This window comes from Amblyraja radiata, chromosome 22 (assembly GCF_010909765.2).
Source record: "Amblyraja radiata isolate CabotCenter1 chromosome 22, sAmbRad1.1.pri, whole genome shotgun sequence".
Lineage (NCBI taxonomy): Eukaryota > Metazoa > Chordata > Chondrichthyes > Rajiformes > Rajidae > Amblyraja > Amblyraja radiata.
In genome coordinates this window covers 39,332,093-39,357,263 of record NC_045977.1, presented here as the reverse complement: position 1 = coordinate 39,357,263, position 25,171 = coordinate 39,332,093, and the positions used below count along the sequence as shown (strand labels likewise).

The 25,171-nt window shown below is 41.7% G+C and overlaps 1 protein-coding gene across 1 annotated transcript in view; it reads left to right on the top strand.

Annotated features, from left to right (window-relative positions):
- Positions 1-7,394: 7,394 nt before the first annotated feature.
- The window catches only part of foxk1 (forkhead box K1), a 69,078-nt gene continuing 51,301 nt past the window's right edge, over positions 7,395-25,171 (top strand). The window contains exon 1 of the mRNA XM_033041128.1: positions 7,395-7,959. Within this exon, the coding sequence (XP_032897019.1) occupies positions 7,409-7,959 (551 nt within the window). The 5' untranslated portion in view covers positions 7,395-7,408. The remainder of the gene's footprint in view (positions 7,960-25,171) is intronic.

Here is a 25,171-nt window from a genome sequence, read left to right as displayed (position 1 = left end):
GCTGTTCATTTGGCTGTTTTAATGTATTCCAATGCTCAATAAAATCATCTTTCCACTCGTTTCTTCATTATCTTGAAATCGAATGATCTTTGCCTCGTAAATCTTCAACCACAGTGCATCCAAAGGATGCACCTCCTATAAAGGTGTCAGCCGATGAATAGGACAGGTGCAAAAAAATCACTAATTTGCACATCTTTGGTGAAAATACCTCACTTCATTTCAATCCTAAGAGCCAATTTATTAATCTCAGGCAACAAGCACATGTGCCCAGCCTATGAACACAGCTAGTAAATATTTACCCTGTCAAGCTCTTTAAAAAGATATATGCTTAAATTTGATAACCTTCCATCCTGAACTTTGGAGGATTTATGACATTTAACGATCTCTTCACAATGGACAATCCTCTCCATCCCTTTTTATCACTCTGGTATTTTTGTTGTTGCATTAACTCCAAGGGGTATAGATCCTCAGTTAGGCAACAAGATAATGTGTATAAAATATAAATGTTTGATCTCTCGGGTGGAGATTAAAGACTATATTATATTATTTCAAAGACTCTCCCTCTGGTGTTTACTCATATCTCAACATTACATCACAAACTTAGAAACAAGGAACTGCAGATGCTGGTTTACAAAGAAAAGACACAAGGTGCTGGAGTAACTCCGCAGGGTCAGGCAGCACCTCCGGAGATCATGGAGAGGTGACGTTTCTGGTCAACTATCAGTCTGAAGAAAGGCCCCGACGCAAAATGTCACCTATCCATGTTCTCCAGAGATGCTGCCTGACCCGTTGTTACTCCAACACTTTGTGTCTTTTGTTTTTACCTTACAAAAGTACTGCCTATTAATTTGCCGCCCTATTGTCAGTGGGAATTTACTGCCTGTTGAATTCCACATATGGGACCATGAACAATATTTCAAAAAATACTTTCACATTTGTTGATCACTTTGGGACATCCTAAGCTGCATGAATGATAGTTTCCAATGACTTGTCCAGACAGATCTACTTCGAGCCTCCTGATTGTCCCAGAATTATACCACACCACCAGTACTAGCCACGACTTTAGCTGCCAAAGGGCTAAACTCTGGGATCTCCTGTCTTTTTCCCCACTTAAAATCTAAGATCTTTAAAACCCACTCTTTTAACCACTTTCGATCACCTGCTCTGGAGATTCCCCAATAAAATGAAAATAATTACAAAACCACTGGAGTGCTTCCAGCATGCCAAGCAGCATTGTTCCACTTTAACCCGAAACTTGAACTATTTTTCTCTTTTCACAGATTTGCCTGGTTTACTAAATGTTTCTAACCTTTTGTGATTTTCAGATTTCCAGTGTCTGTAGTTTTTTTTAAACTCTCTTTCCACGGATGTGCCTGAGTTGCTGAATGCTTCCAACCTTTTCTGATTTCCAGCATCTGCAGTTTTTTTCATTATTATCATTTTCTAATACCTCCTCGTTTGGCTCAACATCAATTTTGGTTGGATAATTCTGCACCCTTGGAGACTTGAACGCAAAAGTCAAGGCGGTGAAGATCCCGCAGTGCCGCTATGTGCCTTTAGACAACAGGTTTAAGAGAGGAGGTCCTTATTGTTAGCTCGGGTGAGGACATAAGTTCCTGCTGCACTGTTTTACAGAAGAACAAGAAATTATTCCTCAGATAGACACAAAAAGCTGGAGTAACTCAGCGGGACAGGCAGCATCTCTGGAGAGAAGGATTGGGTGACAGTTTCGGGACGAGACCCTTCTTCAGACACATTCATGCTGCCTTGACCAATAGTTATCCCTTAATCAACAACACTAAAAAGCAGAAAGTCAGATCATATTTCACAGATTTTGTATTTTCATAATCATTTCATATCTTGCTAATTGATTGCTGCATTATAACAATATGCTTCCAAAGTACTTTATTACAACACTTTACAGCATCTAGATAGAGACCAATAGATAGATATTTAAATTAGACTATGTTTTATCCTGAATTTGGAAAATGTATGACATTTAATGATTTCTACACAATGGCAAATGCTCCCCATCCCTAGAATCATTCTAGTGATTTTTTTGTTACACTATGTCCAAAGAGCATGAATCTTTTGTAGGGCAAGAAGAGTAAGTGGATAAAATATAATGTTTTTAACGTCTATGGACAGTCTTTGATTGCACTAAGGACTTTGTTTTTTGCACTAGTATTATGGTTATTAATAGAATTATTTTTTTTGATTCTTAAGGGCGACACAGTGATGCAGCTGGTAGAGCTCTTTGTGGAGTTTGCAGGTTCTCCCTGGGTTTTGTCTGGGTGATCTAGTTTCCCATACCTAAAGGCGTGTAAGCTTGTAGGTTAATTAGGTTCAGTAAATTGCCCCTCTGGTGTAGGGAGCGGATGAAAAGCGGGAAAATGTAAAACTAGTGGGAATGTGTGGTTGGTGTAGACTTGGTGGTCCAATGGGTCTGTTTCCATGCTGTGTTATTAATCAAGCAATGCGTTTATGGATCTGATAAGTAAGAATCTGTTAAGCCAGTAAGAATTTTATTGTTTTGTTGCCAGTATAAAGAAAAAATTAAACACTCTTGACATACAAAGTGTTATTTGTTCAAAAAACAAAGGGCTGGAAGAACTCAACAGGTCAGGCAGCATCTGCAGAGGGAATGACTTTGCAGTCATTCAGACTGGAGAAATGTCCGCAGCCAAAATGTCTGTCCATTCCCTCCACAGATGCTGCCTGACCCACTGAGTTCAAGATTCCAGCAATTGCAGTTCATAGAATGTAGAATAAAGTACAGCACAGGAATAGGCACCGGCCCCAAATGTCTGTGCTGAACAGGATTCCAAGATAAACAAACCTCATCTGCCTACACATGACCCACACCACCCCATTCCCTCCATATCCATGTGCCAATCTAGAAGTTTCTTAAATGCCACTATCATATCTGCCTCCCCCACCACCCCAGGCATCCACCACTCTCTGTTTAGTAGAGTTTAGTTTAGGTTAGTTTATTATCACATGGACCGAATTACAGTCAAAAGATACATTTGTTGTGTGCTAACTAATCGGTGGAGAGGCAATAAATGATTACAATTGAGTCATTCACAGTGTACAGATACATGCTAAAGGGAATAATGTTTAGTGCAAGATAAAGTCCGGTAAAGTCTGATTTCAGATAGTCCGAAGGTCTCCAATGAGGTAGATGATAGGTCAGGACTGCTCGCTAGTCATTGATAGGATGGGAAATATTTGTCTCCGAATCTGGAGGTGTGCGTTTTCACACTTCTATACCACTTGCCCCTCTCACCTTCAAGCAATGCTCTCTCATCCTTGACATTTCCACCCTGGGAAAAAGTTCTGGCAGTCTCCCATGTCTATGCCTATCATAATTTTACATACTTCTATCAGGTCTCCCCTCAAACTCTGACGTTCCAGAGAAAACAATCCAAGCTTATCCCTTATGGATCTGAAGAAAGGTCTTGACCTGAAACATCGCCCATTCCTTCCCTCTCCAGAGATGCTGCCGATCCCACTGAGTTACTTCAGCATTTTGTGTCTATCCCTTTATGGATAATACCCTCTAATCCAGGCAGCAATTAAACAAAAAGATAGATTTGGATTTTGGCCTTACCTCTTACATTATCTGAATGTCCCAAAGCAATTGCTGCCAAGGAAATATTTCTAATGGGTAATCACTGTTTAAATGGAGGGAAATCATATAACCAATCTATGCACAACAAATTCCCAACAACAGAAGAAGAAGAATGAATGAATAAGTTTATTGGCCAAGTATGTACACATACAAGGAATTTGCCTTGGTGCTCTGCTCGCAAGTAACAACACGACATACAGTAAAAATTAAGAATGACACATAAAACATTAAACATTAATAATAAAACATTATAGTTTAAACATGTGAATGAAATAAAATACCAGAGCAAACAGTGAACTATAAGATCATTTGTTTCAGTAGCTAGCTGAGATCATTGTTGGCAAAGTTACCAGCAGATTTTGAAATGGGACTGGAAGATCTGTAATGTCTGAAATTTAATTAAGAGAATATTAATCACTTTCATTTCAAGACATGTTCTGAGCCTCCTAATTGTAATTCCTCTTTATATTTTAAAGAAATTGCAATTAAATAAAGTAATAATTTATTCTCTGTACAGCTGTGCCGTCTGGTTTTTGACATTTCCTTGTTGTGCATGGTGTCAGGACTCTAACCTCTCCCTCAATGTCACCAAGATGAAGGAGCTACTTAAGGACTTCAGGAAGTGAGGTGGGGTATATTTGCATCAATGATGCCAAAGTGGAAATGGTTGAGAGCTTCAAGTTCCGTGGCATTAATATCACCAATAACCTGTCATGGCCCACCCACATTGAAGCGGCAGCCAAGAATGCACACCGACACCTCTACTTCCTCAGGAGACTGGAGAAATTTGGCATGTCTCCCATGACTCTTACAAATGTCTGCAGATGCGCCATAAAAAGCATACTGTCAGGATGCATAACATGAGTTGTGGTTTGGGAACAACTCTGCCCAAGATCACAAGAAATTGTGGAGAGCCATGGTTGTAGTCCATCACACAGACCATCACACAGACCAGGCTTCACACTAACTAGGAAATGCAGCCTACATAATCAAAGACTTGTCCCATCCCGGTCATTCCTTCATCTCCAAGCTCCATTGAGTAGAAGATGCAGAAGCTTGAAAGTGTGCACTAGCAGACTCAGGAACAGCTTCATCCCCTCTGTTATCAAGCTTCTGAATGGTCCTTCCGTAAGCTAGGATATTGTCCGATTTACCTCTATCTCTTAGCTGGCGTTGGACTTTGTCATTGCAAAGTTGGACTTAGTCTCGGAATGGCAGAGTTGCGCAGCTGGTAGAGTTGCTGCTTCACAAAGGCAGAAGCATGGGTTCAATCTGGACCTCGGGTACTGTCTTTGTGGTGTTTACATGTTCTCCCTGTGACTGCGTAGTTTCACTTTGGGTGCCCTGGTTTCCTCCCACATCCCGAAGACGTGCAGGTTTGTAGGTTAACTGGGCTCAGTAAAATTGCCCTTAATGTATAAGAAGTGGATGAGAAAGTGGAATGACATAGGAATAGTGTGAACAGGAGATCACCGCTCAACATGGAGTCGCTGGGCCTAAGAGCTTGTTTTATTTGTCAATCAATCAACCATGAAAACACACACCATCAGATTCAGGTACAGCTTCTTCCTCTTTGTATCAGGCTTCTGAACGGTCCTTCCATACTCTAAATAACAACCCAAGTCTCCTCTATCTCATTGTGGGCTTTGGAACTATTGCAGTGTAATTCTGATAATTAATTTCTGAACTCTGTATCTTTCCTTCAATCTACCTATTGTACTTTGAGTAAGATACAAAGCGCTGGAGTAAGTCAGCGGGTCAGGCAACATCTCTGGAGAATGTGGACAGGAGAAGTTTTAGGCTGGGATCCTTCTTCAGACTTGGGTCCTGACCTGAAACATCCCCTGTCCACGTTCTCCAGAGATTCTGCAGGGCCAGCTGAGTTACTCCAGCACTTTGTGTTTTTGTTTGTAGCTGCAGTTCCTTATGGACCATAGAACAGTACAGCACAATTACAGGCACTTCGGCCCACAATTTCTGTGCCAAACATGATGCCAAGAACATCTCATATCAACGTGCCCATTATCAATATGCCTTAATTCCCTGCACATCCATATGCCTAGCCAAAAGCCTTTTAAATCTATTGTGTTGTGACTCCACCGCCAAACCTGGCAGCGCGTTCCAGGCACTCACCACCCTCTGTGTGATAAACTTGCTCCACACATCTCCTTTAAACCCCTCTCACCTTAAAGGTGGGGTCAAGGAAAGAACGTTCACGTTGCGGCCCTGTTTCCACCAATCTTTCTACCACTACGCACAAGAAGCACAAGAAGCGCTAGACGCCATTGTATGCAGATGCCGAGAAGTGTGTTCAGCTCGGGCTGAAAAATTTCTAATCTTGTGACGTGGACTCCATAAGAAGGCCTTAAAGGTATGCCCTCTACTATTTAAATTCTTTGTGTCTGAACTTTGAGTTTGGCATGATTTATAGTATACACAGTATGAGAATCCCGACTCAAAACGTATCCTATCCACTTTCTCCAGAGATGTTGCCTCACTGGGCGGAGTGGGCTCGGTGGTCTGAAGGGCCTGTTTCCACGCTGTCTTTTTCTTTTCTTTAACTAACTAACTAAATTATTTGTGTTGGAAGGGGCTGCAGATGTTGTTTTAAACTGAAGATAGACACAAACGGGTGCCTCCATGGTCAGAGTGAGCACCACCGGAAATTGGAGGAGCAGCACCTCATATTTCGCTTGGGCAGTCTGCACCCTAGCGGCATAAACATTTAATTCACCAATTTCCGGTAGCCCTTGCTGTCTCCTCCCCTTCTCAGCTCTCCCTCAGCCCTCGGGCTCCCCCTCTTCCTTTTCCCTTTCTTCTCCCCGCCCCTCCCTCCCCACACCCTACATCAGTCTGAAGAAGAGTTTCGGCCCAAAACATTGCCTATTTTCTTCGCTCCATAGATGCTGCTGCACCCGCTGAGTTTCTCCAGCACTTTTGTCTACCTTCGATTTTCCAGCATCTGCAGTTCCTTCTTAAACAGGTGGAGTAACTCAGCAGGTCTGTCAGTATCTCTGGAGAAAAGGAATAGGTGAATAGGTAAATAACTTGATGGATAGCATGCAGAACAAAGCTCTTCACTGTGCCCAGGTACATGTGACAATAAACTAAAGTAACTAATTAAAAACGATGAATAACATGCAGAACAAAGCTTCTCACTGTTCCTCAGTACACATGACAATAAACTAATACAGTATATCTCTAATTTCCATTTGACTCTCAGTCTGAAGAATGGTCTTAACCCAAAACGTCACCTATTCCTTTCCTCCAGTTATGGTGTCTGACCCGCTGAGTTGCTCCAGATTTTTGTGTCTATCTTCTTTTCTTTAAACAAACTAACTTGATGGATAGAATGCCGAACAACACTTTTCACTGTACTGTTCCTGGGTCCAATGATAAACTTACTTGCTAACTAACTACTGGGTACAATAAGCTTCTTCCCTACAGCCATCATGCTGTTAAACACGACAGCAAATAAGCTCTGAACTATAACAGACTATTATTATTATTATTGCAATATATTTGTTTATTTATTGAGTATGTGTGAATGTGTATATACATACACACTGAACTTTTTTTTCCCTCCCATTATGTACTATGTTTACATATTCTGTTGTGCTGCAGCAAGTAAGAATTTAATTGTCCTATCTGGGACATATGACAATACAATACTCTTGACTTAAATGTAAACCTGTTTGCTGCATTGCGAGGGATCCAGGCCGGGTTTTCTCTCCTCCGCCCCCTTCCTTCCTCCCTCCCTCCTCCCGGCGTGTTATGACTCCTCTCACACGGCGCTGCCCCAGCCGCCGAGCCGAGGCTGCGCTCGATCACAGGCCCCTCGGAGCCACCCCGGCGCCCGCGGCTCCCTCTCACTCTCCCCCCGGCCCCGGCCCCGGCCCAGCCCGCGACATGCAGGCCGTCCTGCTGCCCTCTGACAGCGAAGGCGACAACACGGGCGCCCGAGCGCTGCTGGCTCTCAAGTCGGCGCCTTGCAGCCCGAGCCGGCACGGCGGTCAAATCAAGGCCGGCGTCATGCGCTGGGAGCTAGGCCTCGACCCGCAGGCCCCGCCCGACGCCGCCGTCGCCAAACTCGAAGGCCGCGACTTTGAGTACATGATGCGGCAGCCGTCGGTGACGATCGGCCGCGACTCCAGCCAGGGCCCGGTGGACGTCAACATGGGCCACTCGAGCTTCATCTCCCGCCGCCACCTGCAGATCGCCTTCCAGGAGCCGCACTTTTACCTCAGGTGCCTGGGCAAGAACGGCGTGTTCGTGGACGGCGCCTTCCAGAGGCGGGGAGCGCCGCCGCTGATGCTGCCGCGACAGTGAGTAGCGAAACCCGCTCCTTTTGTGTTTTGTCTGCGTTTTTTATTAAAACATGAGGCCTACGCCGGCTTGGGAGTTGGAGCCGGACCCCAGCCCCGTGGCTGATTCAGGCCGTTCCCCAACTACTCGAGGCCGGAGATTTCCACCTGGCGTCTAGGCCGCATCCTCCCAATGTAAACAGAGCGAGCAGACAGCGTGTCCAAGCTCAGCCAGAGAGAAGCCATAAGAACAAATAAATTGGTGCGAATGATGTTAGGTAATCCTATAATTTGTAAATTTGGACCCATGCTTTATATTTTGCATCTATATATCAGAACCAATGAATAATCCCCAACACTTGGACACATCCTGCATCTATATTTTTTAACCCCATAACAATCCCTAACTTGGACCCGTGCATGTTTTTTTTTTTACATCAATATTTCATAACTTTTTAATTCCCAATACTTGAACAATTTTGCATCTGTATTTCTTAACTCCTTAATGATCCTTAACAATTGGACCTGTACATTAAAAAAAAAAATCAATATTTAATTAACCCCTGAATGATACCCAATATTTGGACATATTTTGCATTCATATTTCAGAACCCCTGAATAATCCCCAACACTTGGACACGTTTACATCTATATTTCTTAACCTTTCACAATCCCCCAATCTTGGACCCGTGCATGTTTTTTTTAATCAATATTTCATAACTCCTTAATAATCCCCAACACCTGAACACTTTTGCATCTGTATTTCTTAATTCCTTAACGATCCTTAACAATTGGACCTGTATGTATTTTTTGCAGCAATATTTCATTATTCCAGAATGATCCCCGATATTTGGACATATTGCATGAATATTTCAGAACCCCTAAATAATTGCCAAAACTGGAATTATATATATTTTTTAATCAATTTGTGGTGCAGTGTTGTATGTTCTTTATTATAAAAAGTTGCTTGCAGGTCTCTTAAAGGACTTCCAACTATTTGCTCGTGAAATCAAAAAGTCCCTCTACTTAAGAATTGTATTTCATTTAATAGGATCGTCCTGTGACTTTTAAATAGTTTTATTATTTATGTAGGTTTTGTTTCTCTTATGCACATTCCTGTGTGTTTGTGTATGCGGAATAAAAAGTAGTAGGTTTAAATAAGATAACCCCTTTCCTTCAGTCCAGTGGGGCTTACATTACAAGAGTCCCTTTCCCCACCGTAAGACATCTCAAAGTTCTTTCAAAACAATCACATTTCACTCCATACACTGTTACACCACCAGTTTGCATAAAGTAAGGGCTTGTTGGCATCAGATGTACACAGATAGACACAAAATGCTGGAGTTCTTCTTCACAGTCTGAAGAAGGTCTCGACCCGAAACGTTGCCTATTCCTGCCTGTCCCGCTGAGTTACTCCCGCATTTTGTGTCCATCTTCGATTTAAACCAGCATCTACAGTTCCGTCCTACACATCATCATATGTAACCAGATAGTCTGGTTTTTTTGGGTGCATTGTTCATGGGTAAATATTGGCCTAAACTTCAGAAAATATTCATCAAGCCCATTTCACATCTGTGGTAGAAGATGCAGTGTGAAGAACTCCATCTTTGACAGCGCAATGATCTGATATCATGTGCCCCGGATTGTTTAGGTAATTTGCTCAGGTACTTGCGATGGACTTTGAACCACAACCTTTTGACAAGAGGGCCAGTTTATAAAAAAAAAGTTAAACACAGGAGACTGACTATAACATTAGATGACAAGCGAGGAAATAACCTCGTAGAAATGCTAACTACATTCATTTTGTTTTTCGGAAAACAGATCCTTCAAATTACACATTGTTTAAAAATTATGGTAATGTATTTATGATTTACTCACAGGCTATAATTGAAAGTCTTTCATTTAGTATCAGAGGAATGTAGTTTTAATGAGCTGTATTTTGTAGCAACATTCAGTAAATACATTTTTAGATCCGATTTGAAGAGGAAAGAATGAGTATCTTTTAATTCGTTTTAATTTGCAGCCTGCTAATTATGTTTTTGTTTAATGTATTACTTCGATAACTTAGTATTTTGTTTATAAATTTATTGCATTCTTAGGACGTCAGAAGCAGTTTTTATGGGCTTTTTAAAAAAACTGGATAGCTTAACCAGAGATGCTGCCTGTCCCGCTGAGTTACTCCAGCATTTTGTATCTATCTTCAGGTGTAAACCAATATCTGCAGTTCCTTCCTACACAGTTAGAGGAGACGCCTTTTACTATTTCCATTCATGAAACGGGGCTTTTTAACTGAATTGTTAACCTGGCTTTGTTGGCATCTTCCCGTTGACGTATCATCTGAATATATTCAACTTCCAGAGAAATGAAATTTCTGAAAATATTTCAACCATTTCTCAGAATTTGACTGATGGAATTTGTTCGTTTTGTGACTTAGTTTCACAGGACATAAGGCATCTTAGAAATCTGTTTTACCTGATTTGTTAGAGATTGCCTTTCGTTACACATTTGGGTTTACTGGTGATTTTACATGTAGAGTTAATAAAAAATTCCTGCAAGTGGTGCTGCAGACTGTGTAAGTTGTGTTGTGATTTTCTTTTGGAGATCGCACTCCCATGTGGGATTGTATCATTTTCAGATTCCATTTTATTTATTATTGAGTAACTCTGTTAGGAGGAACAGCAGCTTTTTTTTTGGGTAGCTTCCTTTGTCAAGCTCAGCAGTTTTTTCAGGTGATTTGAAAAAATCTGTCAAATCTGTCCCCGTGGTCTTCATCTCTTAATCTCTCAAAGCAGAGTAAGTATGATCGGAAACCCTAGAACGGTAATCGGACACGCATGCCACATTGCCTTGGTACCAAAGGGTAAAATTCCACCATTGCCTGACAGTTTGCTGTTTTTTCATCGAAAACAAACCATTTTGTTTATCATTAAGATTTGTAACTCTGCCTATTGTGGTGAGAGTTGCCACCGTTGCCGCCCAACTCGCTCATCTCACAGTGCAGCAGTTCAAGCAGCATGCTGTTCCAAGGGCAATTATAGGTGGGTAAGAAGATAATGCAGATGCTGGTTTACACCGAAGATAGACACAACATGCTGGAGTAACTCAGCGGGACAGCAGCATCTCTGAAGAGAAGGAATGGGTGATGTTTCGGGTCGAGACCCTTCTTCACGCAGAGTCAGGGGCGAGGCAAACTAGAGATATGGGAGGGTACAAAGTGGTTTTAAGGTGTGAAAAGGACAGATCAAAGCAGACGATGGAAGGGTGAGTAAAATGGATGATGGATTCTTGATTAGAACGGGTGTCAAGGGTTATGAGGGGAAGGCAGGAATATGGGATTAGGATGCAGAGATCAGCCATGATTAGAAACATAGAAACATAGAAATTAGGTGCAGGAGTAGGCCATTCGGCCCTTCGAGCCTGCACCGCCATTCAATATGATCATGGCTGATCATCCAACTCAGTATCCCGTACCTGCCTTCTCTCCATACCCTCTGATCCCCTTAGCCACAAGGGCCACATCTAACTCCCTCTTAAATATAGCCAATGAACTGGCCTCGACTACCCTCTGTGGCAGGGAGTTCCAGAGATTCACCACTCTCTGTGTGAAAAAAGTTCTTCTCATCTCGGTTTTAAAGGATTTCCCCCTTATCCTTAAGCTGTGATTGAATGGCAGAGTTGACTCGATGGGCCAAATGGCCAAATTCTACTCCTATAACTTGTGAATTTGTGGATATGCCAACAATACCCACAGTCTGATTTTTTTAATGCTCCACTGTTTATTTTTCTAGCTTCTAGCTTCTGGTGGTTCTAGAATACACGTTGTAAGACTATTAAATTATAATAGAAATGTCGTTCTTAGAAATTATTATAATTGTAGATGTCATGAGTCAGATTCAGAATAAAGCTGGTCAAACTGGTCAAACGAGCTAGCTCAGTGCTGGAGGGGAGAGTAGACTCTGGGATGGATGTGCTTGAGAGGCGTATGAGGCACAAGGTGCAGGTCATCCTGAAAAACCCCGGGCATCCCCTCCATGTAATTCTGGAGAGTCAAAAGAGCACTCGGAACAACAACCGGCTCCTCTCCCTGCCCTGTAGAACGGAGCGGTTCAGGAGATCCTTCACCCCTGCAGCCATTAGATTTTATAATTCGGATCGCTAGGCTGTAGGGGGATGCATTTTGCAATTTTTAATTTTTAATTGTTAATTATTGGTCTTTTTAAGTATTTATTGCTCTCAGGTAGTGTCCACATTGTATTCTATGTATTTTCTGTCTGCGTTCGTTTTGAATTTGTGGGTTTGTTGGTTGGGGGCTTCTGGACATCTGAATTTCCCCGAGGGGATCAATAAAGTATTTATTAAATATTGGTTTGGTAATGGAGACATTGGCATGAACAAGTGTGTTGTTTACTTTGAAGCAAGTGTGTAAACAATATTTTGCACATCGAGGATGAAAATGACAAAGGTGGCCAAATAACACAAAAGCAAGGTGATGTGGCCAATCATTTGTAGATACAAAGCATAATGTTATTTATTGCTCCGCATATACAGTAAACTCAGGGCACATGTCTATAGTGTTCTACTTGAATTTAAAACAAGAAACTGATCAACAGGACATATAGTGCTGGAGAAACTCAGTGGGTCAGGTAGCATTTCTGGAGAACATAGATAGGTGACATTTTTGGTCGGGTCCCTTCGTCTGAAGAAGGGTCTTGACCCGAAATGTCGCCCATTCCTTCTCTCCATAGATGCTGACTGTCCCGCTGAGCTACTACAGTTTTTTGTGTCTATAATCTGATGATGTCCAGGAGTTGAGGCTTCTCACAAGGTGATTCTGGTTATGCCATCTGACCATAGACTTTAGAGATGCAGCGTGGAACAGGCCCTTTGACCCACCGAGTCTGCGCCGACTCTACACCCAATCTACAAGCCTGTACATCTTTGGAGTGTTGAAGAAAACCAGTGTACCCAGAGAAAACCCATGCAGGACATAAACACAGGAAGAACGCACAAACTACGTACAGACAGCACCCGTAGTCTGGATGGAAGCTGGGTCTCTGGAGCTGGAAGAAATCAACTCTACAGCAGTGCCTCTAGTTGTCGGGTCGTGCAGCTGTTGGGACTAAGAGAAAAGAATGGCTTTAAATTTGGGAAAAGTGAGTAGATGGCCCCCAGAGAGAAGGGGTATAGTTGGGTCCAGTGCATGTTTTAGGCTTATTGTTGTTTCAAGAGCCAAGAGTGTTTTATTGTCATATGTCCCAGATAGTACAATGAAATTCTTACTTGCTGCAGCACAACAGAATATGTAAACATAGTACACTGTAAACAATATGATAAATGAGAGAGAGAAAAAAGTTCAGTGTATATATACACATACCCGCAAGTACACATATACACACACACAAACACACACATATATATATATATCCACATACATATATATACACACACACACATACATATATATTATATATGTACATATACACACATACTCAAAAAACAAACAATAGTAGTATAATAATAATAATAATAATAGTCTATTGAAGTTCAGAGCTTATTTGAGGTTATTGTGTTTAATAACCAGATGACTATAGGAAAGAAGCTGTTCCTGAACCTGGACATTGCAGTTTTCAAGCTCCTGTACCTTCTTCCGGATGGCAGGGGTGAAATGAGGGGTGGCCAGGATGGTGTGGGTCTCTGATGATACTGGCTGCCTTTTTGAGGCAGCGACTCCGATATAACCCTTCGATGGTGGGGAGGCCAGAGTCGATGATGGACTGGGCAGTGTTCACAACTTTTTGCAGTCTTTTAGGCTCCCGGGCATTCAAGTTGCTGAACCAGGCCAGGGTGCAACCAGTCAATGTGCTCTCTACTGTACACCTGTAGAAGTTCAAGAGAATCCTCTCTGATGTTCCAAATCTCCGTAATGTCCTCAGGAATTAGAGGCATTGATGTGCTTTATTTATAATTGCATCAGTGTGCTGGGTCCAGGAAAGATCTTTGGAAATATGCACGCCCAGGAATTTGAAGTTTTTGACTCCACCATAAACAGGATTGTGGGTCCTCAACCATCCTCTTCCAAAGTCCACAATCAGTTCATTGGTTTTGCTGATTTGAGAACCAGGTTGTTGTGCTGGCACCATTTGGTCAGTCGGTCGATCACATTTCTATACTCTGACTCATCACCATCTGTAATTTGTCCAACAAAGGTGGTGTCATCAGCGAACTTGACGATGGAGCTCGCACTATGTCCGGCTACACAGTCATGAGTGTAGAGTGAGTAGAGCAGGGAGCTGAGCACGCAGCCTTGAGGTGTTCCCCTACTGATTGTTAACAAGGAAGAAGTATTTCTGCCAATTCGAACAGACTGTGGCCTGTGGATGAGGAAGTCGAGGATCCAGTTGCAGAGGGATGCGCAGAGACCCAGTTCTGTGAGCTTGGTAACCAGCGTACCGAGGTACAGTGGACAAGCTATGTTTTGCATGCTATCCACTCAAAACTGATAATTTTGTACATAAATATAATCAGGCCAAACTCAAAGTACAGTAAGTAGAGCAAAGATACAGAGTTCAGAAATCAGTCTCAGTATTGTAGAGCAACTTTTCCAGAGACAAGTTCACTGCTGCAATGAGGTGGAGGTGAATGAGACAGTACGCGAGCTTACGAAAGGACCATTGAGAAGCCGGTTAACAGAGGGGTAGGAGCTGCCCCCGAGTATGATGATACCGCTTTAAAGCTTCCGTACTTTTCTGCCCAATGGGAGCAGAAGGAATGACTGGAGTGGGAGAAGTCTTTGATTATGTTGGCTGCTTTTCTGAGGTGGTGGAGAGCGGGGAAATTGAGAGGGTAGGCGAGTGATCAGGAGTGAGACTGAGGGAGATAATTAGGCAAGAATAGAGGGAGACTGAAGAATCGGCTACCGGGGAAAGGTGGGGGAGGATGTTGGTGAAAAAATGGCGTGGGCAAAATCTGTGTCCATCGTTATGTGTGTGATAAGTTTGTACTGTGGGATCTGTTCTTTTGTCATCTTGGAGCTCCTTGCCACTGAATCAGCTGTTCTGTACAATTCTGAGTTCTATTTAAATTGGCGCCGTGGTTCGTCGCAGACATCATCAATCACAGAGCTTGGTCGTGTTCTATGATCTTAGTGTGGGGTCAATTATTCCACAGATCCCAGAGAAATCGTATGGACCTGAGGAATTATTTCCTCCTGGAGTATGCCACAATAAATTAACGTTGGGATGGCTTTTTTACATGGACAAAAGTTCTTATGTAGCTGCTTTCTGAGGTGGCAGTGGGCCATATGTTGTACATCAGTGGGTTAGAATAGAAACCTGGGTGTCACATTTTGGATATATCCGATTTCTACTATCAAATGCTCGCGTACCACTTTTGGATTCCTCTGGTTGTACGAGGTAAATACAGAAATGTTGGAGGCGCAGTGTGTCTATGTCGGGTCTGCACATTTCTTGGAATTGATAATATCTTGCTCTGAGGTTATAATTTGTTTCCGTTTCCTTCTTGGTAAGATCTCGTGGTGTTAGCAGAATACTTGGGGTCACCGGGGTGCACTGAGATACAAATTAATTGTGTTTGGTTCTTCAATATTGTTCTATTGCTATTAATAAAAGTAATCGTGTGATTTGCAGTGATGTAATGTTTCAATACACCCAGAAGAACTGTATTCTGGTGAATTAACACATTATAGTGTGACTTTTGTCATCACTAATTGGAAATGATGTGTTTTCTGCCATGGAAGGCTTGTTTCTTTTATGTCAACAGAGATAAGACGGATTCTTCCATTGCCTTGTAATGTTGTGCTTTTCATCGTAAAATATGAATAATGGTATACATTAAAATTATAAATGACAGAGTAGTGTTTTATTAATGTAATCATATACTTGTAGTGTGTTAGAAAAACATCATAAATGACAAGAATTGTCAAGATTCCTCCCAGCTAATATGTTTGGATGGTCATTTGTTACATTTGGCAGTTTGTTCCTTTAACGATAGTTATATGGGGTGTTTGCATCATATCGGTTCTTTATTTTTATTATTAAGTCATGGGAATGTACTAGTTTTTCTAATTGTGGAATGTTGCAGCATTATGTGCATGTATAGGTATTCTATGACCTTAATGAGGGCAAAGCTTAACTGAACATTGCATGTGGGTTATTTTCTGCTTGCTTGTAAATAAGATTGCATAGTTATATTTATCCATTTGAATAATTAAGAAGCAAGAAAGGAGTTATCACATTACTGAAGGTATTCACTAAGTGCATCTAAAAATGTGCACAAAATTGATCTACTCTGGGTTAAACAGATTTTTGACAGCACCGAACCTTTTTGGAGTTGTGTAAACATATTTTTGGGCCATCAATTCACCATGTTCATATCTATGGAAATGGAGGTTGTAGCAGGCTTTGCTGTGACCTTGCAATCCCTCCTGAAAAGAGGGGAAGTGACTGGCAAGTGGTATTCTATGTTGATGTACTGTACGTTCTTACAGCGCACAATCGTAGTCTGTAAACATGAATGCAGGAGGGCAGCCTGCAGTGCAAGCCAATGTTCATTGCATTTGCCTTTTCTAGTGGACTGAATTCTGTCATTCTGTCATTAAATATGGAGTTTGGGTGGCCTCTGTAATGCAGCAGTGAGCAGCAACCTGGGAGATGCATCAGTTAGAATGATTCTGAGTGACTAACCTTGGCCTGCACCTTCACAGGTACAGAAGTGCAGGCACATGTGAGTGGAACTTTCAGATCATGCAGTTCACCTTTTTAAAATATCACTGTTTCAATGAGAAATATGAATTTGGGTTCCCAGATCAGTCAATGTTGAAAGTCGTGCTGTCAATTAATTTTGTAAGTTCAAATTTATTCGTCAGATGGACCAACTAAGGTACAGCCATGCAGCGATGCAAATGAAAAAAGAACACCCAATACACCATAGAATTTAACATAAACATCCACCACAACATTCTTCACTGTGGTGGAAGGCAATAAAGTTCAGTTAGTCCTTTGTTCATTCGTGGTCGGGGTCATGAACCCTCCGTAATCAGAAACCATATCCCTTGATTCCGTTAGCACTTAGAGCTAAATCTAACTCTCTCTTGAAAACATCTAGTGAATTGGCCTGTGACAGAGAATTCCACAGATTTACAACTCTCTGGGTGAAAAATGTTTTCCTCATCTCAGTCCTAAATGGCCTATCCCTTATTATTAAACTGTGACCCCTGGTTCTGGACTCCCCTGACATTGGGAACATTTTTCTGCAAGATCTAAGCTGGTTGAACATGCAGACAAGTGGCAGAACCTGTGTATTTCCAAGGGTGTGCAGAGGCAGTGTGGTACTGTGCATATATCAGTAAGAGTGACAAGACATGTGGAAAGAAAATTAGTAAAATAATTAGCATATCTGGAGTTAATTAAATAAAGACACAGTACAGAAGCAAGATTGTTATTTTAAACATGTGTAATACATGTATTGCGCCACAACTGTTTTGCTTTAATTCCAGACCACACCCAAGGAAGCATGTGAAGATTCTTGAGTATGTGCAGAATATAAATTAGTGGTTTTGATGAGGATGGATCTCAGCCATAAGGTCACACTGGTGAAACTGGTAAAGGTTCTCCTTGGTGTTAAAAAAAAGGAAGAAAGTGATTAAACTTAGAAAGGGTATGTTGAGGGAAGATACCCATTAGTGAATGGAACAACACCTGAGACATGGATTTAAAAGACGCAAGATAGGTTTGAGGAAAACGGTTTAGCCAGAGAATAGTTATGACCTGAATTTACTGACTGAGGATGGTGAACGGAGGATTTCTGCTGTTTTAGGACCCAAATAGATTGCTCTCTAACAATTCTGCGATTCAATGTATACAATACATGAGACGTGGGAAAAAGATATTAGGTTACTCTCAATAGTGGGTTAATTGAACTCCTTAAATTAGAGAAAAGGCCACCAGGCGCTTCCATTACTATTGTTTGAATATGAGTTTTAAGACTTTGATTTGTGTTATAACCATACCCTTTGATATGCAAACATTTGGGAGACCTTTTGTTATTATATGGCATCCTAGAAGACAGCGACTTGACCAGGTTGCAACACTGACCAGAAAGATTTAAGCTTCCAATGTCAGCCTTGCCAAAGAATGCTCCACTCTCAAGTCCAGCCTTGAATTTAAACTCCATTCCATATGCTTCAATATAGTGCAACATTGAAAGGAATGATCGCTTGCTGGAGGTGTTGGGTATTGGTTAAAGTGAAATTTCATGGGACTATTTGAAGAAGCAGGGTAGTCATACAGATATTCAGTCAAATATTATCCCTCAAGTAACATCTTGAAAATCACACTGCTTGGTGATGATTGCATTTCACTTGTGGAACCCTTGCTGGACAGAGATTCCCTTCAATAAATAACTACAGAAAAATACTGAATGTTTTTCATGGTCCATTGGATCGATGGAAGTTCCTTTTCCTTTGCGCTGTACTGAATTAGCGGTATCCTGGCAGGAATTGCACAATGTACTGTGTTTGTTTTAAGGGGGAAATTGGCTGAAGATGCTGTTACTTTTGAACTATTCAACGATCTTTGGCAGAAGTGTGGTAAAATTGAGAGAAATAAATTTGAATGCAATGTTTTTTTGTGTTTGAAGGATTATTCACTGTTTTGGCTCATCCTTGCGTAATTGCCAGTTCAGTTACGAATTGAAGATTGCCCCTGTAACTGAATAAGCAGTAGGTCAGAGCAGAGCGTGACACTCCCTTCATTCTGGTTGGACTCAAATATCTGGAATGTGAATTGCTCCATTCCTACTGTGTTAAATCATTCATAGTTCATTTTTCTTAGAAAGACTGGAGCTACTTATATTCCAGCTGTTTTGAGCCAACTCGGTGGAGGTCTGTATAATGGTACTTTGAGCTAATTAATATGAAACACTTAAAACTTGAGTTTACAGGTTATAGAGACAGGATATAGAATTCACAGTGTGCCGAAATTGTGCCTTTGTTGTGCAGATTTTGATATTAACATTGCCTGGAAGTGACTGCCATGATGTTATTCCTGCAATTGCCTTGTTCCTTTTACCCGTGGCTTATTTTGTACCTACTACACTCCTTCTTTCACCAGCCCTCTGTATGTTGGGGAGAATTATTAAAAATGAACAATTCTGTGAATTTCACGGACTAGCAAAAAGTTTATTTTGATGGAGTATGTCTCCCTCTGTCTATGTCTTCTCTTTTCCATTACCCTAACCATGACTATTTATTTTTGCTAAGATCATATAGCTCAGTAAAAGACGGGTGCCAAAGATTTGAGTGCCAAATAAGATGGATTTGAATTCTTCCAACAGTTCAGAATCTATTCCAAGAGAAACTATATTTTGGTAGCCTAGTTTGCTGTAACCCTTGTTTTTGTTTTTAATGAAAGATCGTGGCTGCGTGAGCTAACAACTGCCTAGAAATACTGTAAGTAAGCAAACATAAATAGTTCTCTCTGTGAAAATTGCTCTTACTGATCTGAGAATGAGGTAATTTCCAGAGAGATCAATGTATTTGGCACTGATATTTGATATTCAAAGTGCGATGGATATTTCCCTTTGACTGATTTTCTCTGAATGTTTTTGTGGCTTGCTATGAGACGGCTGATGCTGGGAAATTGATGATTGGATGTTTAGTAGAGACATTGTAGGCCGAAGGGCCTGTTCCTGTTTTGTACTGTTCTATGTTCTATTGGGCCTGTCCCACTTAGGTGATTTTTCAGGCAACTGCCGGCGAATGTCAAATTGCCAGCAATCGCCTGAAAACGCGGCAACTAGAACGGCGACTGTCAGAGTGGAACACACGCGCACACACACACACACACACACACACACACACACACACACACACACACACACACACACACACACACACACACACACACACACACACACACACACACACACACATCTCTTCCTTCACCAGCCAGTTATGCAGGCGAGGAACAGGGCAAGCGGGGGAGAGCGCAGTCTGAGTGAAATTCACACGGTGCAAAGCCAATGTGATACAGACACACACCGCGATGAACAGGAAGGTTGGCGCTGTAATTAAGAAGCCAAAAAGCACAGTGTACGGTAAGTCCTTTAAGAGAGGGGGAGAGAGGGGGGAGAAGGAGTGGAGACAACTTTTAAGAAGCCAGAGATACACGGCTGTGAAGCTCGGCGGACATTAACATTACCGGTCGGTTATCCTTGGTTCTGAAAACTACTGCTTAAGTTTTTTTTCCCAATGAGCCAATGAAATTCACCAGTTAGCACCGGCTACAACCTACAAGAACCTAAGATAACCTTATACCTCCTGGCAACCCACTAGGACCTCTTGGCGACCCACCTACGGCACGAGAATTCTCGCTACTCCATGGCAGCATCATTCTAGTCGCCGCTAATTTTTCAACATGTTGAAACATTCACGGCGACCGTATTGAGGCCGCGACTAGTTCCTAGAATGCGGGAACTCCTCACGACCATGAAGGCGACTCCCCGGCAACCACCCACGAACATGTGGCAACTGCATAGTCTCCTGCAGTCGCCTAAGTGGGACAGGCCCATTATGGGATTCACCAGATACTGCATCAGTATGGACTGAATTTAATGTTTTAACTTGGTGAATAAGAAAATTAATGTACGAATTTTAGAATGTTATTTTTTGATGAACTTTGACTATAATTTTAAACACTACTTAAGGTGTAAATTTGAAGAACATTGCTTGTACACATCCTGTGAAAGGGAAGCTGCTGAATAACAAAACCTGTATCAAATAGTGATCCTGTTTGCACTTGGCTTTGTTTAAAAAAAAAAAAAATGTCAGTTCAGCAATATTAGTATGTGGCCGCTGTTTATTGTGATCAAGCAAAAATAATGACTTACTGATTGTAAATTTCATGTCCATTATTACTAAGTGAAACTAGTTGTTTAGTCAGTTTGTTTTACCCCTACCTTAAAAAAAAGATTATTAACTTGGAGATAGACACAAAAAGCTGGAGTAACTCAGCGGGGACAGTCAGCATCTCCGGAGAGGAGGAATGGGTGATGTTTCGGGTCGAGACCCTTCTTCAGACTGAGGAAGGGTCTTGACCCAAAACATCACCTATTGCTTCTCTCCAGAGATGCTGCCTGTCTTGCTGAGTTACTCCAGATTTTGTATCTATTTTTGGTTTAAATCAGCATCTGCTGTTCCTTCCCACACGATTAATAACTTGGGCCTCGTATTGGATAGATAATTTAATCTCCTATCTACTGCAATAGTGTTGGGGTAGGGGGAAAAAATAGCCGAAAGGGTAGTATTGAGTATGTATCAATCTTTCCGCAGCTAGAGAGAAGAGGGTGGCACAGTGGCGCAGGTTGTAGAGCTGCTGCCGCATAGTACCAGAGACCCAGGTTCAATCCTGACTTCAGATACCAACTGTGCGCAGTTTGCATTTTCTTCCTGTGGCTGCTATGGTTTCCTCCAACATTCGCAAGACATGGGTTTTGTAGGTTAATTGACCTCTTGTTAAGTCCTCCCCTAATATGTCGGGAGTGGGTGAAAAAGTGGGATAGCATAGAATTAGTGTGAAGGGAGATCAACGATAGGAGTGGACTCGGTGGGCTGAAGGAAACTTCCTTTAGTTTAGCTTAGTTTAGAGATAAAGCGTGGAAACAGGCCCTTCGACCCACCGAGTCCGCACCGACCAGTAATCCTCGTACATTAACACTATCCTGCAGACACTAGGGACAATTTTTACACATACACCAAGCCTACAAACGTGTACATCTTTGTAGTGTGATACGAAAGCAAAGATCTCGGAGAAAATCCACGTGGTTACGGGGAGAACGTACAAATTCCGTACAGACAGCACCCGTTGTTGGGATCGAACCCAGGTCTCCGCTGCCGTAAGTGCTGTAAGGCAGCAGCTCTACCGCTGTGCCACCGTGCCACCCTAAATTTCTGTTTTCATGAATTTTATTACCTTTGTTACAGATGTGATCTTGTTCTTGCAGGTTATCTCATATTGCATTTTATGTTTTTAATTCGCATCTTCTGAAATAATGCTGCCAGGCAATGGTGTTGAGTTGACTGAAGGCAAACAGTATATTATACAGCAGTCAGTTTACTCAGTCTATAGAAGGAACAAAGGAGCAGCTTCTCCCAGTAAGAGGGCACATTTTTCCAAAACATAGAACGAGGGAAGGATAGCTGCCTACAAATTATATGGAAAAACATCGGTCCTAGCAACCAACAACATTCTGGCGGATGAGCTTGATTGATAGGAAAATGGGCTAGTCCTCACTCTGGCTGTGTATGATATTGTTTCTACCTGCAATGTAAAATATAATTCTGTAGAAATAATTTATTGGATTGTTAGTGAATCGGGTTGGGCATTTAGGAAGAGACTATTTAATTTTGTTAGCCTTTTCCACCAATCTATTGGATCATTCTGATCTGTATTTCAACTTTTAGTTGTCCATCTTTGATTCCTACCTCTTCATATCCTGCTGTACAGGCATCTATTGTTCCCAATTTTAAAAGTTTCTGTTTCAGATTTGATACAATGATACAATTTATTTGTTGTGATTTGAACCTCATTGAGGTTCAAACGAAATTTGGTTTCTGCAGTCATACAAACAAGTAGAAACATAGAAACATAAAAAATAGGTGCAGGAGTAGGCCATTCAGCCCTTCGAGCCTGCACCGCCATTCAATATGATCATGGCTGATCATCCAACTCAGTATCCTGTACCTGCCTTCTCTCCATACCCCCTGATACATTTAACCACAAGGGCCACATCTAACTCCCTCTTAAATATAGCCAATGAACTGGCCACAACTACTTTCTGTGGCAGAGAATTCCAGAGATTCACCACTCTCTGTGTGAAAAATGTTTTTCTCATGTCGGTCCTAAAAGATTTCCCCCTTATCCTTAAACTGTGACCCCTTGTTCTGGACTTCCCCAACATCGGGAACAATCTTCCTGCATCTAGCCTGTCCAACCCCTTAAGAATTTTGTAAGTTTCTATAAGATTCCCCTTCAATCTTCTAAATTCTAGCGAGTACAAGCCGAGACAAACCGAAGACAAGACACAACACAATTTACACAAACTTTCAGATTTTAACATCCTTTGTGTGGAACCACGTGTTTTAAGTTTCACATTATGCTGAAACTGACCAGGGACCAAGTTGCTGACCACCCTTTACATTTACAGGGTTCACTTGAAAAGTGTTAATACTGTATAACATGTTAAAAATAACATGTTACACAGCCATTGTAACGTCATCCAGCTTGTTGGATTTAAAAAAGATGTCAGATTTTAAAGTCGGGGGGGAGGGAGGTGTGTAACGTAACTTGTCAGCTTTAATACAGAGCGGGGGGTGGGGGGGGGACTGGGCCACGAGCCGGGTGGGTCACGAGCAAAGGCGTTGTGACATCAGCTGGCTTCAGCAGTTAGATTTGAGAAGATGTCAGATTGGTGAACAATTTTAGTAAAAGAAACTCTGGAAATAATGAATCAAATTTACAGATGAGGGGATTTTTGAAATCAAGAGGTAAATCTCTACCAGAATATGTAAAAATTTCACCGTTACCGCGTCGGGTTTTCGAGGAGATGTGAATCACAGAAAAAGTTCAAGTTTGAAAGCCAGAAGACAAACAACCAAACATCCAGAGTTTTAATAAGTACTAGACCAAGGGTCCCATCCACTCAACGCGCGGTTGCGGGGGGGGGCTTACGGCGTCACACAGACAATAAACAACCCCCCACACACACAAGGGGGGAGGGGGAGTGAGAGGGATTAGAGGGGGGGTTGAGAGGGGGAGTGAGGGAGGGAGGTGGGGTGAGAGGGGGAGGAGGGGGGAGAGGGGGAAGGGGAGAGGGGGGCAGGGGTGAGAGAGAGGAGGGGGGGAGCCGGGCGAGTGATCGGGCTGCGAAAAGCGGGTAGAGAGAGCTCGAGAGCTCTAGTACAGGGCCTGACTCTCGGCATCTCTTGGGAAAACCGAGGCGGGGGGAGCGGTTAGCAGCAGGGAGTATTTATTTTGTTTCATGAAGTTAAATGTATTGATAAGTTTTTTTTTACTGTACTACTGTTCTTTTAAATTTTTAGATCCGTAATTATTTTACTATAATGGAGGTTTTAAGCATTTATAATTTGTGGACAGGTTTGCAGATGTACCATAACTTGCTTTGAATTTCTCCTTTGGTAGTCCAGAAAATTGTCTTGGTACATCTAATGTTGCTCTTCTTATTCTGCTGTCAAGCTAGATCTATGTATAGTCCGATCTCATTAAAATGAGGCTGAACTAAAGCTGAGCTATTTGAAGATAAACAAGGAAATAGTAAACCCACATCAATACAGAATTTTGTGTGTCTTAAAGTTTATGTTTCGTTTGTTCAATTGTCAGTCATTGGCTTCTGGTGTAACAAGTTAAACAACTTGCAGTTGGGGAAGCCACGCTCTCATTCACCTGTTGTTTCTGTGCACACTGACCTTTCATGTGTTCCTGCGATACAACACGTACATTTTTAAATTATGCTTGCATCTGTCCATAGCCTTGTCCTTTTCCTGCCCTTTTTTACATATCATCTGTCTAAATCTATGTGGCACCTGTTCATCTGATTGTCTCTGAATGTAAACATAGGCATCATTGCCTGTCCACGTCCTCCAGAGATGCTGTCTGACCTGCAGAGTTCCTCCGCCACTTTGTGTTTTTTGCTCAAGATTTCAGCATCTGCAGTTATTTGTGTCTACAATGTCCGGAGCAATGTCCAGTCATGCCTTTTCTTGCTTGAAGTTTCCTTAATATTTGTATTTGATCAGTGTCTCCAGAATCTAAAAAGTGATCAGATATATTTGCATATCTCGAGGTTGTAATGTTACAACATTAACAAGTATGCTCTAGGTATATTATTTAATGCCTCATTTTTTTTCATTGATCACTAATGTCAAAATTGAAGAGTTAGTAAGAATTAAATTATGTACCAGGTACTAGCCTTTGAGTATGATGCCTCTTGTTCTCTTGATTCCCCCTTTGAATATGATGCATATTGAGCTTATGAAAATCATCGTTTTTGATGAAGGATGAATTTGGGGTATTGCATGCTTCAATCAAATCTTTAAATGTACTTGCTGTTCTTCATTTAAAATGTATGTTTAAAAGATGACGAATGTCAGGTTTCTAATCTATTGTTCACCTTGCAGGCTGTTCCACATCATTGAATT